Source organism: Ranitomeya variabilis, chromosome 2 (genome assembly GCF_051348905.1).
Source record: "Ranitomeya variabilis isolate aRanVar5 chromosome 2, aRanVar5.hap1, whole genome shotgun sequence".
NCBI lineage: Eukaryota > Metazoa > Chordata > Amphibia > Anura > Dendrobatidae > Ranitomeya > Ranitomeya variabilis.
In genome coordinates this window covers 493,470,469-493,490,466 of record NC_135233.1, presented here as the reverse complement: position 1 = coordinate 493,490,466, position 19,998 = coordinate 493,470,469, and the positions used below count along the sequence as shown (strand labels likewise).

General features: G+C 43.6%; 1 protein-coding gene across 15 annotated transcripts in view; it reads left to right on the top strand.

Moving 5' to 3' along the window:
• Positions 1-18,815, top strand: part of PPP6R3 (protein phosphatase 6 regulatory subunit 3) — a 165,797-nt gene extending 146,982 nt beyond the window's left edge. For 8 of the 15 annotated variants that reach the window (XM_077287993.1, XM_077287983.1, XM_077287988.1 and 5 more), the window contains 5 exons: positions 3,902-4,055; positions 4,286-4,383; positions 4,904-5,048; positions 8,889-9,008; positions 16,151-18,815. In XM_077287993.1, coding sequence (XP_077144108.1) covers positions 3,902-4,055; positions 4,286-4,383; positions 4,904-5,048; positions 8,889-9,008; positions 16,151-16,202 — 569 coding nt within the window. In that variant the 3' untranslated portion in view covers positions 16,203-18,815. Of the gene's footprint in view, positions 1-3,901; positions 4,056-4,285; positions 4,384-4,903; positions 5,049-8,565; positions 8,584-8,888; positions 9,009-16,150 lie in introns of all 15 variants that reach the window. The other 7 variants (XM_077287992.1, XM_077287987.1, XM_077287980.1 and 4 more) reach the window with 1 other exon arrangement.
• Positions 18,816-19,998: the final 1,183 nt, after the last annotated feature.

Here is a 19,998-nt window from a genome sequence, read left to right as displayed (position 1 = left end):
GCTCTTGTGGCATTTTCGGCTTCCGTACATATTTCCCCCGCTTCCTCTCCTGCCGAGAGTTATCAAGAAAATCAGACCGGAGAGGGTACCGGTAATCCGGATTGTGCCAGATTGGCCGCACCGGGCGTGGTACGCGGAATTAGTTCAACTAGTTGCCGATGTTCCCAGGCGATTACCGAATCGCGCAGATCTGCTATCTCAAGGCCCCTTTTGCCAACAGAACTCAGAGGCCCTGTGTTTGCCGGCATGGCTGAGTCCTGGGTCCTAACCCAGGCAGGTTTCTCTCCAGAAGTCATAGCTACCATGATCAGCGCTAGGAAGCCTACGTCTATGTGTATCTATCATCTCACTTGGAAGACTTCCTTTTCATGGTGTAGCGACCGAGAACGTTCTCCTCTACATTTTTCCATCCATTCCATTCTCCAGGTCTCATAAACGGGTTTGGACTTGGTCTCGCCCTTAGTTCTCTCAAGGGGCAGATCTCAGCCCTGTCTGTTCTCTTCCAACGCAGGATTGCCAACAGATTACAGGTCAAGACGTTTATTCAGGGAGTCTCCCATCGGGCGCCCCCCTATAGGATGCCGTTGGAACCATGGGATCTTAATCTGGTCCTCAGAGTTTTGCAACAGGCTCCTTTCGAACCTCTACAGGAGGTTTCCCTGTCTCTTCTTTCATGGAAAGTTGCTTTTCTAGTTGCGGTCACCTCTATTGGACGAGTCTCCGAGTTGGCGGCTCTGTCCTCTCAAGTTCCGTTCCTGAATTTTCATCAGGATAGGGTGGTTTTGAGGACATCCCCGTCTTTTCTGCCGAAAGTTGTATCCTGTTTTCATATCAATGAGAAGATTTGTTTTACCGTCACTCTGTCCGGCACCAGTCCATCGCATCGAGAAGGCCCTTCACACACTGGATTTAGTGAGCGCTCTTAGGAGATACATCTCGCGGACAGCGTCTTTCCGCAGGTCAGATGCCATATTCGTGCTCCCGGAAGAACCGAGGAAAGGATTTCCTGCTTCCAAGGCGACAATAGCCAAATGGATCCGTTCGGCTATTCAAGAGTCCTACCGAGTCAGAGGTCTTCCTGTCTCAGCAGGGATTAAGGCTCACTCCACTCAGTCAGTGGGCCATCTGGCACCAAGATTCGGCAGCACCAGTTTGTAAGGCTGCGACTTGGTCCAGTCTGCATACCTTTACAAAACATTACCATATTTACTCTCCGGCCTCGGCAGATGCGACAGTCGGCAGACGAATTTTGCAGGCGGCAGTGCCGCATATGTAACTTGTGGGTACAAGCAGCAATTGCAGTTAATTGTTTCCCACCCAGGGACTGCTTTAGGATGTCCCATGGTCCTGTGTCCCCCAATGAGGCGTAGGAGAAAAGGAGATTTTTGTGTACTTACCGTAAAATCTTTTTCTCTGAGCCAATCATTGGGGGACACAGCACCCACCCTGTTAGCCTATTTGCTTTGGTTTTGTTTTGAGTTGACTTGGTTTTGACATAGTTCATCCTTGTTAAATATTAAGCTCCTGCTTTGTTACCGAACTGGTTCCCGGAGAGCCAGCAGGAGGGTGTATACTGCAGGGGAGGAGCTATTCTTTCTGTGTTTACTTAGTGTCCTCCTAGTGGCAGCAGCATAACACCCATGGTCCTGTGTCCCCCAATGATTGGCTCGGAGAAAAAGATTTCACGGTGAGTACACAAAATCTCCTTTTTCCCATTTTCCAGTACACGATGTGGTAAAATGAATGGAGTCATTCAAAAGTACAACTTGTCCCTCCAAAAAAACAATCCCTCATGTGTATGTGGACATAAAAATAAAAAAAAGTTATAGCTCTGGGAATAAGGGTGGGAACAATTTAAAACGCAAAAAGAAAGATTGGCTGCATCATGAAGGTCTTTAAGTTAGTATAATTTGCGTCATCTTGGGGACCAAAAAATATAATATAATATTGCACGCCCGACTTTTCAGTTTTTGAATTTCCACAAAAATTTAAAATAACCAATAAATTTCGTTCAACTTCACAATTGTGTTCCACTTGTTGATTCTTCACCAAAAATTTACATTTGGTATCTTTAAAGCATGATATTCCAGGGAGCTGAATACTTTCGCAAGGCACTGTATGATAGAAAATACCCCAAAGTGACACCATTCTAAAATCTTCACCCCTCAAGATGCAAGAAGTTTAACAATTCAGGTGCTTCACAGGAACTGAAGCAATGTGGAAGGAAAAAATTAACATTTAACTTTTTTTTCACAAAAATTTTACTTAAGACTCAAACTTTATTTTCACAAGGTTAACAGGAGAAAATTGACCCCAAAACTTGTTGTGCAATTGCTCCTGAACACGCCAATACCTTATTTGTGGAGGAAATCTGTTTGGGTGCACAGCTCGGAAGGCAAGAGCATTTTTAATAAAAATTAAAAAAAATTTGCTGGGATAATTAGCAGACGCCATGTTGCGTTTGGAGAGCCCCTGATGTCCCTAAACAGTGGTAACTAGAGATGGGCAAACCCGAAAAGTAAAGTTTGGCGTCCGTGCCGAACACCTACTGTTCGGGCACGGTCACCGAACACTGACTTCACCAGGAAGTCTGTGTTACTGTTCAGGTTCGACTGCCCGAACACCGGGTGTCCCACTGGTCAGAGAGCCACAGTTCCCACGCTGTCAAAAGACACCGTGAGCGCTCAGCTGTGATCGGAGGTATAAAGTTTACCATACAATATGACTATGGGGTTAGTAACAGGGGCGTCTTATAGACGCCTCTCCCCCCCCACATCTATCACCCCACTTGCCAGCGCTACAGGGAAAGTGGGAAAGCGCCCGGATTGGCGCTTCTAATTTATGTGCTTTTTCTGGGCAGCTGCGGGCTGCTATTGTTAGGCTTGGGGGGGGGGGGGGGCAATATCCATGGCCCCTTACCAGCCTGAGGGTGGGTTGGTTGTCAAAAATGGGGGGACCCCACTCCGTTTTTTTAAATTATTTAAATAAATATGGCACAGGGATCACTCTGTTCTTGATAACTAGCCTTGCTGAAGCCGACAGGTGAAGGTTGCAGCCCCCAGCTGTGAGTTTTGCCTGGCTGGTTAACAAAAATATAGGGGAACCCACGCCTGTTTTTTTTTTTTAAATAAAATTTTATTTACAGCGCAGTAGCAGCTGATAAATACTCCCATCCGCCGCTCTTAATGGCAGCAGGTGTTGGATGATGGGAGCAGTAATCCCATCAGATGACACCAGTGACCGGAGGTAAACTTTATACCTCCGATCACAGCTGAGCGCTCCCCGCTCAATGTGGGAACCACGGCTCTGACCGTCGGGGATGATTTCACAGCTGATCGGAAGCGTGTTTTGCTGCTCTTGTCATGCCCATTACAGTGCAGCAAACACTGGATGTTTGGGCCCCCCATTCAAGTGAATGGGGTTCAGGTCCGGCTACTGTTCTGGTACCCAAACTTTTTGTAACTATTCCGCCGGATCCGAACATCCAGGTGTCTGCCCATCTCTTGTGGTAACCCCCCACAAGTGACCCCATTTTGGAAACCACACCCTTCATGGAATGAGTACTCTTAGCGGCTGTCGTTTTAATGCGTATCTGCAGTTAAGGGGTTAAATAAAGGCATTAGCCCATGGACCTACTGAAGTGGTTTGTTTTTTTTTTTTTTTTTTCATTTTGTTAGTGCCATTTTTGTTTCCAGATATTTCTGCTAAAAAGGTGTCCTCAAACCTTTTTACAAAAATGGACTGTACCTTTAGTCGAGTATTGCAACTTTGCTCCATTGAAGTGAATGGGACTGAGTTGCTATAGTGCATGCAACCTGCAGAAAGGTGTGGAACTGCCCTTAAAAAATGGCAATATTTTTCTAATTGTACACAGCCGTATTAAATATTACTCTCTTTTTAGCAAGTAACTGGCCAGCAAACTTTGATATCCCAATGGACACTGCACATGTGGCTGGCCTGGATTCGGTGGGATCGGACGTTTGGAGCACAGAAGAGCCATTGTCGGCTAAAGAATCTGGTTGGGCCTCCTTTACAGACTTCACAGCGTCTATCGGGTTAGTTAAGTAAAGCAGCGGACACTGTTAGAATGTAGGATGTCTTTAGACCCACATTAAGTTGCCCCTAAAACTTAAACCAAGTATTCAGATTGGCGACCTGGCCCCTATAAAAATATCTTTGTAATTTGTAGTGTACAGTTCAAAATTTTTTTCCATAAAAAAACTGTAATAAATCACGCATGCGCCGAAAATATATATGTATACTAAAAATGTCATTATTTATCCAGGGCAAAAGAAAATGCAAGAAGTAACTCTCCTGTGGAAATGGAAACAAGTACAGAGCAAATGGATCCTTTGAGCGTCAATGCATCTGCACAAACTGAAAGTAAAGTCATTGAACTTGTGGTGTTTTAGGGTTTGTCTGCTTCACCTTTCTCCCCCTTGAATTAATGGTGTATTCCACTAGGATTTCTGTAGAGGTAAATCCTAACAAAGCAATGATCCCATCAGTTGCCAGATGAAGCAGCCAGTCATGCACACTCTGTATCCTCCATTCTGCAGTCACTTGCAGAATGAACCTTTAACAGACACTTGCATTGTTAAATTAAAAGTATGCAATCATTCCTAGCCCATTTTCTTTCTTAAGTTGTGGCTTCTTGAATATATTATTTATTTTGTTGCATGAACGCTAAACATAAAAATTAAATGCAAAAAAAATAATTTTCATTGTAAGCTTTTTTTTTTTTTTTTGTTCATGCTTTGCTCTGCCTCTTACAAGGTCCTGAAATGTTGCACTTTTGCCAAAGTATAGGAAAGGACTTGTTTTTTTTTTTTGTTTTTTTTTAGATTTCTGTTGTGTGACTCATTGTCACAACAAATGTATTATTATTTTTTTAACCTAATAGTTACTGTTGCAATGGATGCTAGCTCTGATGGTGAAGAGGAGGTCGAGAATACAGATCAGATGACAGAAACTGTGATGAATGGCAGTATGAAGGAAACCCTCAGCCTTACCGTTGATGCAAAAACAGAGACTGCAGTATTTAAAAGGTAAACCAAAAGTACAACAGCTTAAGTCTGTACTTAAGTTTTTTCCTACATTTAATTTAATGGAATATATGAATATATATATATATATATATATATATATATATATATATATATATATATATATATATATATATATATATATATATATATATATATATATATATATATATATATAATAAAAAAATTTTTTTTTTTTTCTTATTTCTAACTTTTTGGTGATTTTGGCACTTATTTTTCTTACATTCTTTTAGAGACTTTAGAAAACTGTCCAGCTTTTTTCTAAAATGCTCTATTGCTGTCCGTTTAAACAGAAGCCCCCTGGAATGCTCACCTTAGGCCAGATGCACATTGGAGGATTTTGAGGATTATTTTTTTTTACCTCTGTATTTGTAAACCAGGAGTGGGTGATCAATACAGAAGTGGTGATGTTTCTATTATACTTTTCTCTGAGTGTTCCACTCCTGATTTTTGACCTACAAAAACCGAAGTAAAATATTGAAGGTGTGCACGTGGCCTTAGAATGGCAATGTGCCACAAACTGAACTAAATTCCAACAGTGGCATGAATGATTTGGGCCTTTTTGTTGGCTCCTGGTTGATCAATAAGCCCTGGGCATCTTTTACAAAAATGACAGGCAACTTAAAATCCGAAGAAGTTGTACATTTTAGTGAACAATAGGCGTGTGCCAAAACTTGTGCCAAAACTTGTGCCAAATGTTTTCATTAGAAATTGCTTAACTTTCTCTTTAAAGGGGTACTGTGGAGAAATTAAAAAAAAAAATTGTACTGTCCCTGCCCTCAAACCTATATAAAGATGAGCTGCCCAGCGCACTTCTGTAATCTTTATAACACTAGTAATTGTGTGACAGGAGCTGCTCCCCTCTCCTCCCACTTGGGACATTACTTCACACATCAGTATACAGCTCCCCCTTCTACTGTGAGTAACAGCCATGGTAGAAGAGGGGGGTGGCCACACACCCTGTTCTATGCATGAAATAGCGATTATCGGGAGACTGGCTGATTACAGCAGTGTGCAAGCTCCATGCTGTTAGGTCCCAGACTGAATAAATGAGCAGTGAAGAGCAGCGCCTGTCATGCCAGCACCATGATAATGTCTCCTTTATTTGTAGTCTGATGTAAAGGGGCTTGGCGATCTCCCTGCTAGAAACCCTGCAGTGAAGGAGACCTTGTTAGAAGGTTGGCTGCTACTAGAATCTATGGGCGGCCATGCGCCTCCTCTCATGCTACAGTGAAGGAGACATGGGAGCTGGCTGCTTCTAAATATCTGAGCAGGCCAAGCCCCCTCTTGAACTGGATTGTTACTCAGTGGTGTAGCTGCCCACTGGTGTGTGATGTAATGTCCCAGATTGGAGTGGGGAGCAGTGAGGAGCAGCTCTTGTCACACGGAATTACAAATGTTCTGAAGATAATAGCAGTGCACTGGGCAGCTCGACCTTTTATAGTCTGAGTCCAGGGACAGTACAAAAATGTTTTATCTCCTCTCGGGACACCCTTTTAGTTGTGTTTTTTGGGGGGGTTTATTTTTATTATTTAAATTCCTTTTACTATGGCCACAGTCTTGTTTTACAGACTGTAGGAAATAGCACTGCATCACAGGTGGTCTCTCATTGATTGCACTATTTAATTTAATTGAACCTCATTTTATTTGGACTTATTTATTATTACACTTAAATTTAGACAGCTTAAAGCAAGGCCATTTAAAAAAATAAATAAAAGTGAAGATGCACCAAATTTAACAGCGGCCCACAAAGTGCTAGAAACACAGTGCATTTTACTATTCTTTTTAGTAGCTTTTTGTCTTCTACCATCTTTCTACTGATGGCATTTTGATGCGTTTTATGATTCTGGTCACTTTTTGGTGTTGCTGTCCAATATTAAATAAAAATAAAATAATTTATCCTACTCCATAAATGCTGGGAGATGAATTCCTGTGTTACTATTTTTGGGGGAGGGGGTGCCTCACCACCCTGATCCATTAGAAACATTCATTTAAACCCCAATATGCTTCTTATAGAAACTACACATCATGGCAGTGAAAAGTGCTCACACAGTGCCTTTGAGGAAAAAAAATAAATGAGCTGGGTTTTTTTTTTTTTTTGAAGCTTTTCGAAGCTTATCCAAAAAAATAAAAAAAAATAAACACCCACTTTAATACTGTGAAATTGAGTAAATCTTAGCTTTTTTGGTCCTTTATGTAAGTGGATCTGTGGGGTTCCAAGTCCAAAGACTCCCACTGATCCCGCAAAAAAACCTGTAAAGTGCACTGCTCAGGAGACAGGACCCCGACAGCTCGTTCCTGAGTGTGTGCACAAATTCAATAGAAGGCATGCACTACAAAGCCTATGCTTGCTATTGAATTTGTGCTCTGTGGTGAGGGTGCTCTCAGGTAGGAGCTGTGAGCTCCCGTCTCCTAAGCAGTGCACTTCACAGGGGTTTTTGATCGATTTTGTTGAGTCTCAAGACCCTAAACCCTACTGATCTACTCACAATTAAGTTTTATATATTTTTTTCCCTCTTATCAAATGATGTTTTACCTTTTTAAAGGTTCTGTTAATGTTTGCAACTTTTTTTTTTTTTTTTCTTACCATTACTTCATACACAAAAATGGTTGAAAAATGTATATCCAAGACAAAGTTCCCTGTGGGAAAAAGAAGAAATGTTTAAGGATTTGTCCGGGCATCTAATATCGATGACTTATCCTTAAGATCGATAATATCAGATCGTTTGGGGTCCCGACACTTTGGCACCCCCACTAAGCAGTTGTTACCAGCTTCAACAGCACACGTGTAAATGCTGGAGCTGAACAGCGCAGCTGCCAAGCACTGGACATCACAGTAACCCTGTGATGAGAGCCAATCTGCAGTTCTCTGCAGTGACTGCTACACATAGAATAGAGCTGTGCTGTTCGGCTCCGTTCATTGTTACATCTGGCTTCTGCCAGAGCTGACGGCTGTTGGTGTGCTGGCTGGCAGTCTAATCATGTCCTATCCTATTAGACAACCTCTTTTTTTTGTTTTGTTTTTCTTATACATTTAGCGGCACTTATCATTTTTGTGTGCTTGAGAAAAACTTTATAGAAATGTGAAAGGTGATAAAGCCACTGCCAGAACCCTATGTTCATGATGGAGATGAGCTGCTGCCAAAGGATTGGGTATTTCAGATTTAACATGACCAACATTGGCCATCAGGGAACAAACACGGTTGTCAGCTGATTTTGCTGAAAGGTTGAACCATCTTTTGTCTTGTCCATGACTCGCTTCATCCTTTTAAAAGTTTGCCTTTCTGACTTTCACTGTTGTAGGGCTATCTTTACTTAAACTACAAATTTTTGTTTTGGGGCGAAATAAACACATACCCCTCAGCTATAGTCCCGGCAGTGAATTACCATACTGTAACATCGATCTAGTTCTTCCTACACCTCTCAGCACCACATGTACTAAGTAGCATTCTGTTTATGCCTGCTTCTCCTCCTTTCCACTGCTCACTATTGGCTTCAGAGTGTTGAAATCCTATTGGTATGTATTTCTAAAGATCCTCACTGTTCAGGTTTTCCATACATTTCCCTGTATGCCTAAAGCTCCTTGTTTTTCACTTCCTTTTTGTCCTTCTTCATTTCTGTTAAATGCATCCTTGGGATACATTTTTTTATTTGTTTTTATTTGTGAAAACGTTCGCTACATATTGCAACGTAACTTCGTTTTTTTTGTTTTGTTCACGTCCTCTTACCATTGGCACCCAATGCATGTTTTACTGTTCGCCGGGTTTATGCAAATTGTATTTGTTTTAATTTTTATTTTTTCTGCTTATATTTTTTTTGTAGTGAGGAAGGAAAATTGTCTACCTCTAATGACTCTGCCTGTAAATATGTTGTGGAGAACTTTGATTCTGCTATGGAAAATCCTCCAGCCTCACAGCCAAGCAGTAGCAGTCCAGAACAGAAGTGAGTAGTGTGTACCGTATTTTTCGGGCTAGAAGATGCAGTTTTTTTCCCAAAAATTTTTTGGGGAAAATGTGGGTGCATCTTAGTCGGAATATACTTTCAAGTAGTGTTGCGGCAGCAGGAGTCGAGTGATTCTGCGGTGGTCCGATGCTGCAGGGCGATGATCACACTCCCTTCCCACTCCCTGGTTCGGCGGTGCTCTGTGGTGCGGGGGAATCTGTGGGCATTTTGTGAAATCCCGGAGCCCCCCACACATCCATTACTGCGATGCGGTGGCCTCTGGGGAAAATGGCCACCGGGGGAGGCACATGCTCAGATTGAGATCTCAGCACCTGAGATCTCAAGCTGAGCATGCACTGCCCCCAGCGGCCATTTTCCCGGAGGTCACTGCATTACAGTAATGGATGTGCGGGGGCTCCGGGCTTTTGCAAAATGTCCACGGAGCCCTCCGCAGCAGTCTGGGATGAGTCATATCGCCGGACCACCGAACACCCCCTGTGACCACAGGCCACCAGCACTGCTGATTCTCCCTCGCCCCGATAAGCTGAATTCGGACTGTAAGACGGACCCCCATTTGACACTTTAATTTTTTTTTTCCTTATTTTCCTTCTGAAAATTCGGGGTACGTCTTATGGTCCGGTGTGTCTTATAGTCTGAAAAATTAAGTTGTTTTTTATTTTAACCAGAATCCGTCAGCAGGTTTTTTGCTACGTAATCTGAGAGCAGCATATTTGCAGAGGCTGAGTTCATAATTCTAGCTAGCGTTGTCAGTGGTCTGCATGCTGTCATGTTGATATGATCAGTTTTCTCTGCTGCAGATCTAGTAGTGCTCAAATGCTGAGCTCTGTATAACCCTGCCTGCACCACCGATTGCCAGCTTTCTGTCGACATACAGTGTATACTGAAAACTGCCAATTGGGGTGGTTGACCAGAAGGCACAAGACATCTAGTCTTGTAGTGATAATCTCGTTGATAAAATACTAGATTTTGTGCTGGTTCAATAAAATCAGTAACACATCACCGGAGTTGGTGTCTCTTTCCCCCATATCATGCTGCTCTCAGATGGCATAGCAAAAACTTTCTGCCATATTCTTAGAATTTTTTTATTGCTGAAACTGCTGTATATCAATTTCTTAAAGCCATTGTGTGTTTATTTGTATATACAAGGTAAATAATTGAATTGAACCTGCATTTTTGGAGCTACATTGATCAGATGTGATGGAATTGTAGATTAATTGCAGCCTTGAATTTCACAATTTTGAAAGGGGAAATATACCTTTTCTCCTTCGCCTCATTGGGGGACACAGACCATGGGTGTATGCTGCTGCCACCAGGAGGCTGACACTAAGTATTACAAAGAAAGTTAGCTCCTCCCCTGCAGTATACACCCCTCTGCTGGCTCCCAGCTAACCAGTTCTTGCTTAGTGTCCGTAGGAGGCACACGGACGGGTCTGCTATTCAGACCCAAAGAATCTTTTTACTTTTACCTTTTACCGGACGAAGGGGGCGACGGATTCTTTCATGTTCCGATCTCCCCCGAACCAACAACAGGCGAGCACGGGAGTTTCACCTCTCCGTATCCTCTCCTGCGACGTGGGAAGCCACTGCCTGAGCTGATTCTAGGGGCGACGGGCCCTTTCATGGGACCGATCTCCCCCCTCCCTTATCAGACGAGCACTGGAGTGTCACCTTCAGTATCCTCTTCTGCAGCCAGGCCTATTGCCGGACATTCAGCCCTGACCACCAGGTTTTACCCTCGGCTGTTCAGAGGCACAATCCAGTGTGGCGTCCGAGCAGCCCCCACTGCATCACCACTATTAAGAGCGGATGGTACAAGGAGGCGGACGGTTCCTCTCCTCCTCCCTAACAAACGGATGATGGATTGAGGTTTATCCCTACACCGTCCACGCTGCACAGAACAGCGCTGAAACCCACATCCGCGGCGGCTCCATGCCGGGACGCGCAACGATGGTGAGTGGATCCATCTTCAGAGGGATATCCATAAAGGCGCAGGCAGCCTCAGCCACTTTCCTGTGGCCCACCTCTCTGAGGTAACGCTCTGGCCGGCTACAAAAATTTAGCCCCTGGCTTCGGCCGATGTGTAGGCCGCATCCCGGAAGTCTCCTGAAACGCCCCGCTGGTGTCGCCCGCCTGCTACAGAAATTTAGGCCCCGGCTTGGGCCTATTCAGCATCGTGTCCGTCGCTCCGCCCCCCGAGTTGGCGCTTCTCGCTCTCTGCGAGATTTTATCTACTCTGCAGCTCACAGTGGCCATCTTGGTCCACCCAGCCGGCTCACACTGAGGCAACGATTTTTAGCATTAAGGGGGCACAGCCACTCTACATCAAGGCATTAAACGCGCAAGTATTCTCCCTTCTTAAAGGCACATGTAGTATTGTCTGGTTTTAAAGGCGCATGTCCAGTCTTCTCTGTTCTTAAAGGCGCATGTCCAGTATTCTCTGTTCTTAAAGGCGCATGTCCAGTATTCTCTGTTCTTAAAGGCGCATGTCCAGTATTGTCTGGTCTTAAAGGCGCATGTCCTGTTTTGGCTGGTCTTAAAGTCGCATGTCCCGTATTGTCTGTTCTTAAAGGCGCATGTCCAGTATTCTCTGTTCTTAAAGGCGCATGTCCAGTATTGGCTGGTCGTAAAGGCGCAGGTCCAATATTGTCTGTTCTTAAGGGCGCATGTCCAGTATTGTCTTGCCTTAAAGGAGCATGTCCAGTATTGTCTGGTCTTAAAGGCGCATGTCTAGTATTGTCTGGTCTTAAAGGCACGTGACCAGTTTTCCCTGGTCTTAAAGGCGCATGGCCAGCATACCCTGGTCTTACGCACATGGCCAGTATGCCCTGGTCTTAAAGGCGCATGACCAGTATTCCTGGTCTTAACAACACGTAACCAGTATTCCCTGGTCTTAAAGACGCATGACCAGTACTTCTTGGTCTTAAGGGCACATGTCCAGTATTACCTGGTCTTAAAGGCACGTGACCAGTATGCCCTGGTCTTACGCACTTGGCCAGTATGCCCTGGTCTTAAAGGCTCATGACCAGTACGACCTGGTTTTTAAAGGCACATGACCAGTATGCCCTGGTCTTAAGGGCACATGACCAGTATGACCTGGTTTTAAAGACACATGACCAGTATGCCCTGGTCTTAAAGGAACATGACCAGTATGCCCTGGTCTTAAAGGCACGTGACCAATATGCCCTGGACTTAAAGGCACATGACCAGTATGCCCTGGTCTTAAAGGCACGTGTTCAATATGCCCTGGACTTAAAGACACATAACCAGTATGCCCTGGTCTTCAAAGCATATGACAAGTATGTCCTGGTTCTTAAAGGCACATGACCAGCATGCCCTCCTCCTAAAGGCACAAGACCAGTATACCCTGGTCTTAAAGACGCACGACCAGTATTCCCTAGTCTTAAAGGCGCATGACCAGTATTTACTGGTCTTAAGGGCACATCATCAATCCGAAGCTGGTCACCCTAACTGAGCTCTGGAGCCTTCGCCACTCATCCCCTAACCGCAACCCATGGTTTTCTCGGACCAAGAGATTGAATCCCTCTGTGAACCCTCTGTGGCTCGGAGTGCTCGCAGGACCGAGATACATGGTCCCTCTCCTACATGGGAGCGTCCGCTAGCAGGGGCCGCAAGTGTTCTAGAAAAACGTACAGGCGTCTGCAAAACGGAAGTTTTTCATTTCCTAATCTCTCCCCCATGATTTGTTGAGAACAACGCTGAATATGGATCGCATATTGCCTTGGATTGCAAGAGCTTCAGAAAAGGAGGGACTCTCCTATTTATACCATCAACAAATCGACGAGCAATTCACTGGACAGAAGCCGCTAAGTAGGTTGCCATACCTGGTCTGATTTTTATGGGCGACGGGTCCTTTTAAAGGCACGGATTCCCCCCACATCTTCAACAGACGAACACATGCAGTGTCGCCTTCATGTATCCTCTTCTGCATCCAGGCCTAATGCCAAACAACCTGCCCTGTCCACCCGGGGACCTCAACTCTGGGGATGTACAGAGGCACACATCTTTGGCGTCCGAGCACCCCCCTTTGTATCAATTTAGGGGATGATGAAAGAAAGCGGACAATTCCTCTCCACGTCCCTGTTAACAGAATGGTGGATCGAAGGTTCCTAATTTTCTACTCTGCACGAAGATGGCAAGAGGCCTGCTGGTTGCAGCCCCGCATTCTGCCACTTGTCAGTCTAACCGGGTGGAATTTCTTGTGGTATATCTACCAGTATCCCTGCCCGATGTATCATCAATTAAAAAACCACAGACGGTCGGATAGCAAATCTGGTTCGTTCCGTCTTGTGGCTTCGGGTTCAGCGCTCTACCCTTCTTTAGCGCCACATGATGTTGCTTGACCAATAGTCTCCTGGTCAGAGACCTTATCTACTTCAATTCAAATCAAATCTTCTGAGCGGGAGACTAACAAGGGATCGTATTTTTTCTACAGACCCATCCAGCAGTAGAAGCATTGTCCTGGACAGTCTAGATCTAAGAGATCTTGGTTTCACGAAGGAGAAAATGAAAAGTATGATCATTCCTGGACCTCAAACTTCTAACAACCTTTGACAAGGCCCTCCTTTTTCAGATGCAGTTCCTCCGCTCAGCCATTACTTCAAAAAAAAAAAAAAAAAAGTGGAGTTTTCTGGCATCCATCGACATTCGGTTTTCTTACCCTCACATGCCTACTTTTTTCCCCTCTACAATTATCTCTTCTCCTTTCCATTCGCTAACAGCATTTTCAAGTCACGACCTTGCCCTTCAGCCTGGCTACCGCACCACAGTGGTCGCAACGCTCATAGCAGTTGTCATATGCTTCTTGCACCCTAGAAACATGGTCGTCCTGCCCTACTCGGTCGACTTTCTAGCCGCTCTACAAGGACTACGCTAAGTCGTCTATATCACTTGCAATACCCTCTCACTTGGGCTAGCAGCTATACTTAGACAAGTTTTTTCCTCATTCCCAGCCCAGCAGATCCTCTTTGCCGATGATCCTGCACAAGAAGGATGGTAATTCTCTCTCTCGAGTCAAGGTCGTGGCCCTTCAACACGGAGCTTGTGCACTTGATCACTCATTCCCTCGGTTCATTCAATTAGCTAGGAGGGTTCTGAGCAATAAGACGAAAACGGAAGTAGTTTTCTTTTGCTCCGCTCGTTTTCAGCAAGTCAATCAGGCTTTCAAAAGGTAGTCTCTAAGCTCCTTCCTCATCCAGAGCCTTCTTCTGGTCCAATGGTTATTAGGGATACCAATGCCCGTCTTCTTCTCCCGATCATTTCTCTGGGGATCGGAACAGTATGGCTAATCCTACAGCAGGTCCACTGCCCTTAGGCGGGTCAACCATCCGTCTTCAATTTGGATAATGCCACGGCTGTGCCATACGTCAATCATCTCGCAGGTACCCACAGTCAAGCGCCATGGCCGAGGTACCTCGCACTCTCTGATGGGCCGAGATCTATCATTCGGTGATCTCAACAGTACATGTCCCTGGAGTAGAACACTGGGCGGCTGACATATTCAGCCGTCAGGGTTTTCTCCTCAAGTGAGTGGGAACTTCACTCGGAAGTCTTCCTTCACATCTGCCTTCACTGGAGTACTCCAGATGTAGGTCGGATGGCGTCCAAGCTGAACGCCTATGTACTCCAGTTCATGGTTTGGCTTCAAGATCCAAGTCCATCGCAGTGCATGCTCCGTTTCTTCCACGGTACCAATTTCCATAACTCCTCTTCCACTACGTCTTGAGATCTTTTTGGAAGCAGAAAAGGCCCCCAGTGATCCCGGGAGACCCGCACTGACCATGTCAGGTTTTCTCGCTTGCGGTACTAGTATTTCTCCGTCTTATTTCGTCAAAACTGGAAATATGGACCTTCTCGCAGGGAGCCTTCACCTGTAGTTCTTCCCTACCGCGTACCGTTAGATCTGGGGGACCTTAATGGTCCTGGGATCTTACAGTAGACTCCTTTTTCGATCCAGAAAGACTTTACTATCAGGGAACGTCACTCCCCTTTTTTCTCTGCGTTCTTGTCATCCTGATGAGTCTTCAGAGCTTGCCACTCTGTTCCTTTCAGTCTTTTTTCCTTATTACCATCGATGCATCGTTGCCCTCAAGCCATCCCCTTCCCTCGTTGCCAAGGCGGTTTTGTATTCCCACTGTTGCAGGGGCATCGTCCTCTCATCTCTTTCGGCTCCAGTCCACACAACGGAATGGGTTCTCCATAATCTGGAAGAAGTGAGTGCTCCAAGTGGGTACGTATCGAGGACGGCGTCCTTCCGAAGGTTGGACACTTTGCTTGGGCTTCTCGATAGTAAGTAGGCTTCCCGACGGTCACAGGAAGGGTTTAGCCGTGTTCATCGGCCACGTTAGCCTGGTGGATTCTTTTCACCATCCAGGAGTCCTTCCGTGCTAGATGTCAGCCTATCTCCCTGTCTCAGGGCTCTAGGCACCAGGCGTCGGCAAGCACGACCGCAAGCTTGCGAATTCCTCCAGTCCGCATGCATTCTTGAAGCACTATAATTCACACACTTCCACAGATGAGTCTGGGCAGGCGGACTTTGCAGGCCGCCTTGGCGCACTTGTAAGTAGCGGTTACACGGCCTGATCTGATGTTGTCCCCACCCAGGGACTGCTTTGGGACGTCCCATGGTCTGTGTCCCCCAATGAGGCGAAGGAGAAATAGGGATTTTTGTGTACTCACCGTAAAATCCTTTTCTCCGAGCCATTCATTGGGGGACACAGCTCCCTCCCTATTATTAGTTGTATTTGTTTTTATCATTTGATATGTTATACTCTCATATATAATGTGACATGCTATACGCTTATATGTTGTTATTGATCTCCTACTGCTTTTGCACCGAACTGGTTAACTGGGAGCCAGCAGAGGGGTGTATACTGCAGGGGAGGAGCTAACTTTCTTTGTAATACTTAGTGTCAGCCTCCTGGTGGCAGCAGCATACACCCATGGTCTGTGTCCCCCAATGAATGGCTCGGAGAAAAGGATTTTACGGTGAGTACACAAAAATCCCTATTTTTTAAAAAAAAAAAAAAAAAATCTGAAATTCAATCATTTGTGTACAAAGTCTTAAATGCATGTGTATGGTACTGTTTTTTTTTTTTTTTTAGAGTCTCTGAGCCAATTGTGTTGGATGGAGCATCTAGCAATGGGCCAGTATGATGTGTGATATCTACTGTTTAGCTGAAGATTGCAGACTGCTACACTTCTGGATTTCAAGTGGAGTTACTTGAGGAGTTCGTCAGAAGCCTGTCGACGCCAGTCACTGCTGCACTAACTTTGCAAGGAATCAGGACCAGCAACATTTTTTTTTTTTTTTTTTTCCTTTTTAGATTTTAAGGTGTTGTACAGACTTAAACGTGTAAAAACAAACAAAAAAACAACAAAAGTTGCACATTGAGAAATAAGACTTGTGTATGTTTATATTGTATTGTATTCTAAACAAAACTGGTGCCCTACAACATACGAACTCACCACTTCAGTAATAGTGATACTATGGTTAAAATGGTTGTAAAAATAGTTTTTATAAAGTGTATGCACACAGATCTAATGTATTTGAAAGCATAACTATTTGACAATTAGTGTGACCAAAGTATTTACCAGTTCATGCATTATTATTTTTCCACTTTGTACAATAGTCACTTTTTTCTTTTTTTATCAAACAGAAATATTCTTTTGATAAAAAATAACTTCCTGTAAATGTTCGCAATGTATTTAGGTTACCAAAAGTGATTCAAACATTAATATTTTTGTTCCAGCATTCCTCATTTTTGCAGCAAGTTTATCAGCTGTCCTTTTTTCTGTACTTTTACTCTTTCAATCAAATCAGATGTCTATTGGTAGAGATTTAAGTATTTATTACTACAGTTCTGACAGATTGTTAATGTAAAGCCATATTCTCCATATCTTTTTGTTTTGCTTAAGCAACAGGTGAGAAAAAAATCTTCATCTTCAGACCTTCACCTAGAAATTTTTACCTATTTTAGTTTATTTTTATGCACATTAAGATTTTTTTTTTAAAATGTGAAATAAAATGCTTGTCAGCAGTGCTTGAACAGGACTAGCATTTTATGATAAATTTGTATTTTTCATATGCAGATCAAACGTAAATTTGCATGTCATCTGTTTGTACCGATCTGTGAATTATTTTTACATACAAGTTTAAAACTGTTTTTTTGTTTTGTTTTTTTTTGTATATAGGTAGTGATTATGAAAGCTAATTCTATGTAATTTATAATGTTTCTATATTCCTGTAAACTCCAGTCCGCCTTTAAAGCAGGAAAAAAAAAAGCAATGTTAAGTTGCCAGTTTGACACAAGGGTTGTCCACCTCTTGCACACCTCTTTTGTAGATGTAAATCTGTCTAATTTCATGAATAGATTCTTGGGTTTGTGAGACTTCTCCTAGACAACTATTTTAAAAGGAAAATTTAACTTTAGTCTGAGGCCAACATTTTTTTAAATTATTTTTTAGGCGTAGTCTCCCATGCAACGTGCCTAAGCATTACATACTACAATAAAAAGGAAAATCTGCTTATCGTTTCCTTTTACCTCATTTAAGATATATTTTAGTTGCATGCTTTTGAATTTGCCTTTTCTTAATTTGGCTTTCTTTTCTTTTTTTTTTAATCAATCAGTATTCATAAAGTACAAACAATACAGTGCTGCTTTATACTTGCTGTCTGTTTCTGACTATCCCTATGTATTAGGACAAATGGAACAAAGTATGTAAAAGTCTGAGAGCCTTGGGGACCCTTTTCTGTGAGTAACTAACTATTTGTATTCCCCATTCCAATTTTGGAGCATCTTTTCCTAGATCTGTGCATTATACTGTCCCGTTATTCCTTCTGAAATCCTATGACTATGATGATGGCTGCATGACTGGGGCACACCCTATTGCCAAAGGAAATGTGAACACCCAGTTGCAAGTTTAGACAAACACTTCATGGAAGGGTAACCGAGAAATGTTTATGCAGAATTCTGAAATCGTACATTTGCAAAAGCGATTCAGAAATTCACGTACATGTTAGGAGAGCCAATGGGTCTGATTTACAATCCTAGGCTTGGTGGACATGTTTAAGGAACAGTAATAACAAGGAAGGAAGATGGAAAAAATGTACGTTAATGGGGTTGGCAGGATTTTAAGCTCCGTAGACCCATATAAAGAAACTTTTAGTATTCATATGCAAGACCATCACTGAAGTCTTGCAAAAGGTGTAGAAAATGGGCAACAAAATCTATAAAGGCTAAATAAATACTACAGTACGGGTGTATGAGTATTGATGTGCCTACATTAGGCCAAGCACCCCAACCACATCATTCTAAGGGTACTTTAAGATGACAAATACCAGTACTTTTTTCAGGTGCCCAAAATGTGTGGTTACTTCACTAGTGACAGGATTGGGGCTACTAGGCTCACCACAAGAACAGTTTATGCTTCTGTTGTAGCAAGGAACACTGCTAATCTTTCGGAAGGAAGCTGGGGAACAATGAGCTCAGGTCATGCTGGAGTTTTTGGGTGCAACTATGTAGAAGTTGGGGAGGCGTAAGTACTGCAGAAGATATTATTTTATCAGGCATTATTAAAAGAAAAACCTTAAATGTGGTGTGTGTTGTTCTAATGCCTTCCTTTGCTTCCTCTGGTGTCCTTTGTTACGGTACTAATTGTACTGCACTGCTGCATGTGAGTAAGCGGAGTACTGTGCAGATGAAATTTTAGATGTAAATTATTTTTATAGACTTCCCAAAGTCAATGTAAATAAAACCACAAGACCAACATGTGTCATGTCGTGACTGCCCCAGCAAGGGTTTATAGCATGCAACAAGGCAGTATTCAATGCTCTGTTTGATCACTGAGGATTTTCAAGGCTACACACTTAACACTTTCTGAAATTGCAGGATTCATTTTAAATTGGGTACAACATGGTAAAATGGGATTTACAGTCTTTGCTGGAAGACATTTGTCTAGAAGCTCCTCTGTAAGTATACAGGCAATTTCTGGCATCCGTTATTAGGTATGTGCTAATTTTCCTTAAAGTGAATCTTGTCAGCAGGTTACTGCTATGTCTTCTGCCAGTAGCAAGGTTCAACTGTACAATTCTATACCTCTGTGGATAGATCCCCTCCCCAACTCGCATCAATTTGGAAGGTTTACTACTCCAGGGTGATTTACTTACTACTTTAACCAGAAAAATAGCTGTAACTTCTAAAAGACACTATCATGCTGGAATTTGGACTTTGCATACTTTGGTTCATGAGGAACTTGTTTTAAAGCAGGTGTTGAAAATGTCCTCTGTTCACATCCACTCACACCTGCATGCACCATTCTATATTTTTGAATGTATTCCAGAGGATGTCTGGGGTCATAGCCTGAATTTCTTCCGGAGTGCCTGTAATGTTCGCAGCTTGTTACTGTACACCTGTGACTGGGTGTACGGCAGAGCAAGAAGGGACAACAGGCCCCGTTCGCTTCCGCAGTCACAGATGGAGTCTTGCCTCAGCTAAGAATCCCCACTCCTTCTCCTTCAAGGGTCAACTCACATCTGATCTCAAAAATAAGAAAGGATTGTCTGAGCTCCTGGGATCCGCCCATGAAGGGGGGTAGGGGTCACACCTTCTATTCAATGGTTGGGTCCACCAGAAGATTCTAGACTGGTCGGCTCCGCTTAGTCTATCTAGTATGTATATTTGACTAGCCACCTGCTGTGAGGAAGAATGGCTATTCTTTCACTAGTGGTGTTGACAAAGCTTAATTACATCATAGCTTAAGGTACCGTCACACTAGGCGATATCGCCAGCAATCCGTGACGTTGCAGCGACCTCGATGGCGATATCGCTGTATTTGACACGCAGCAGCGATCTGGATCCCGCTGTGAAATTGCTGGTCGCTGCTAGAAGGTCTGCACTTTATTTGGTCGCTAGGTCGCCGTGTATCGCCGTGTTTGACAGCAAAAGCAACC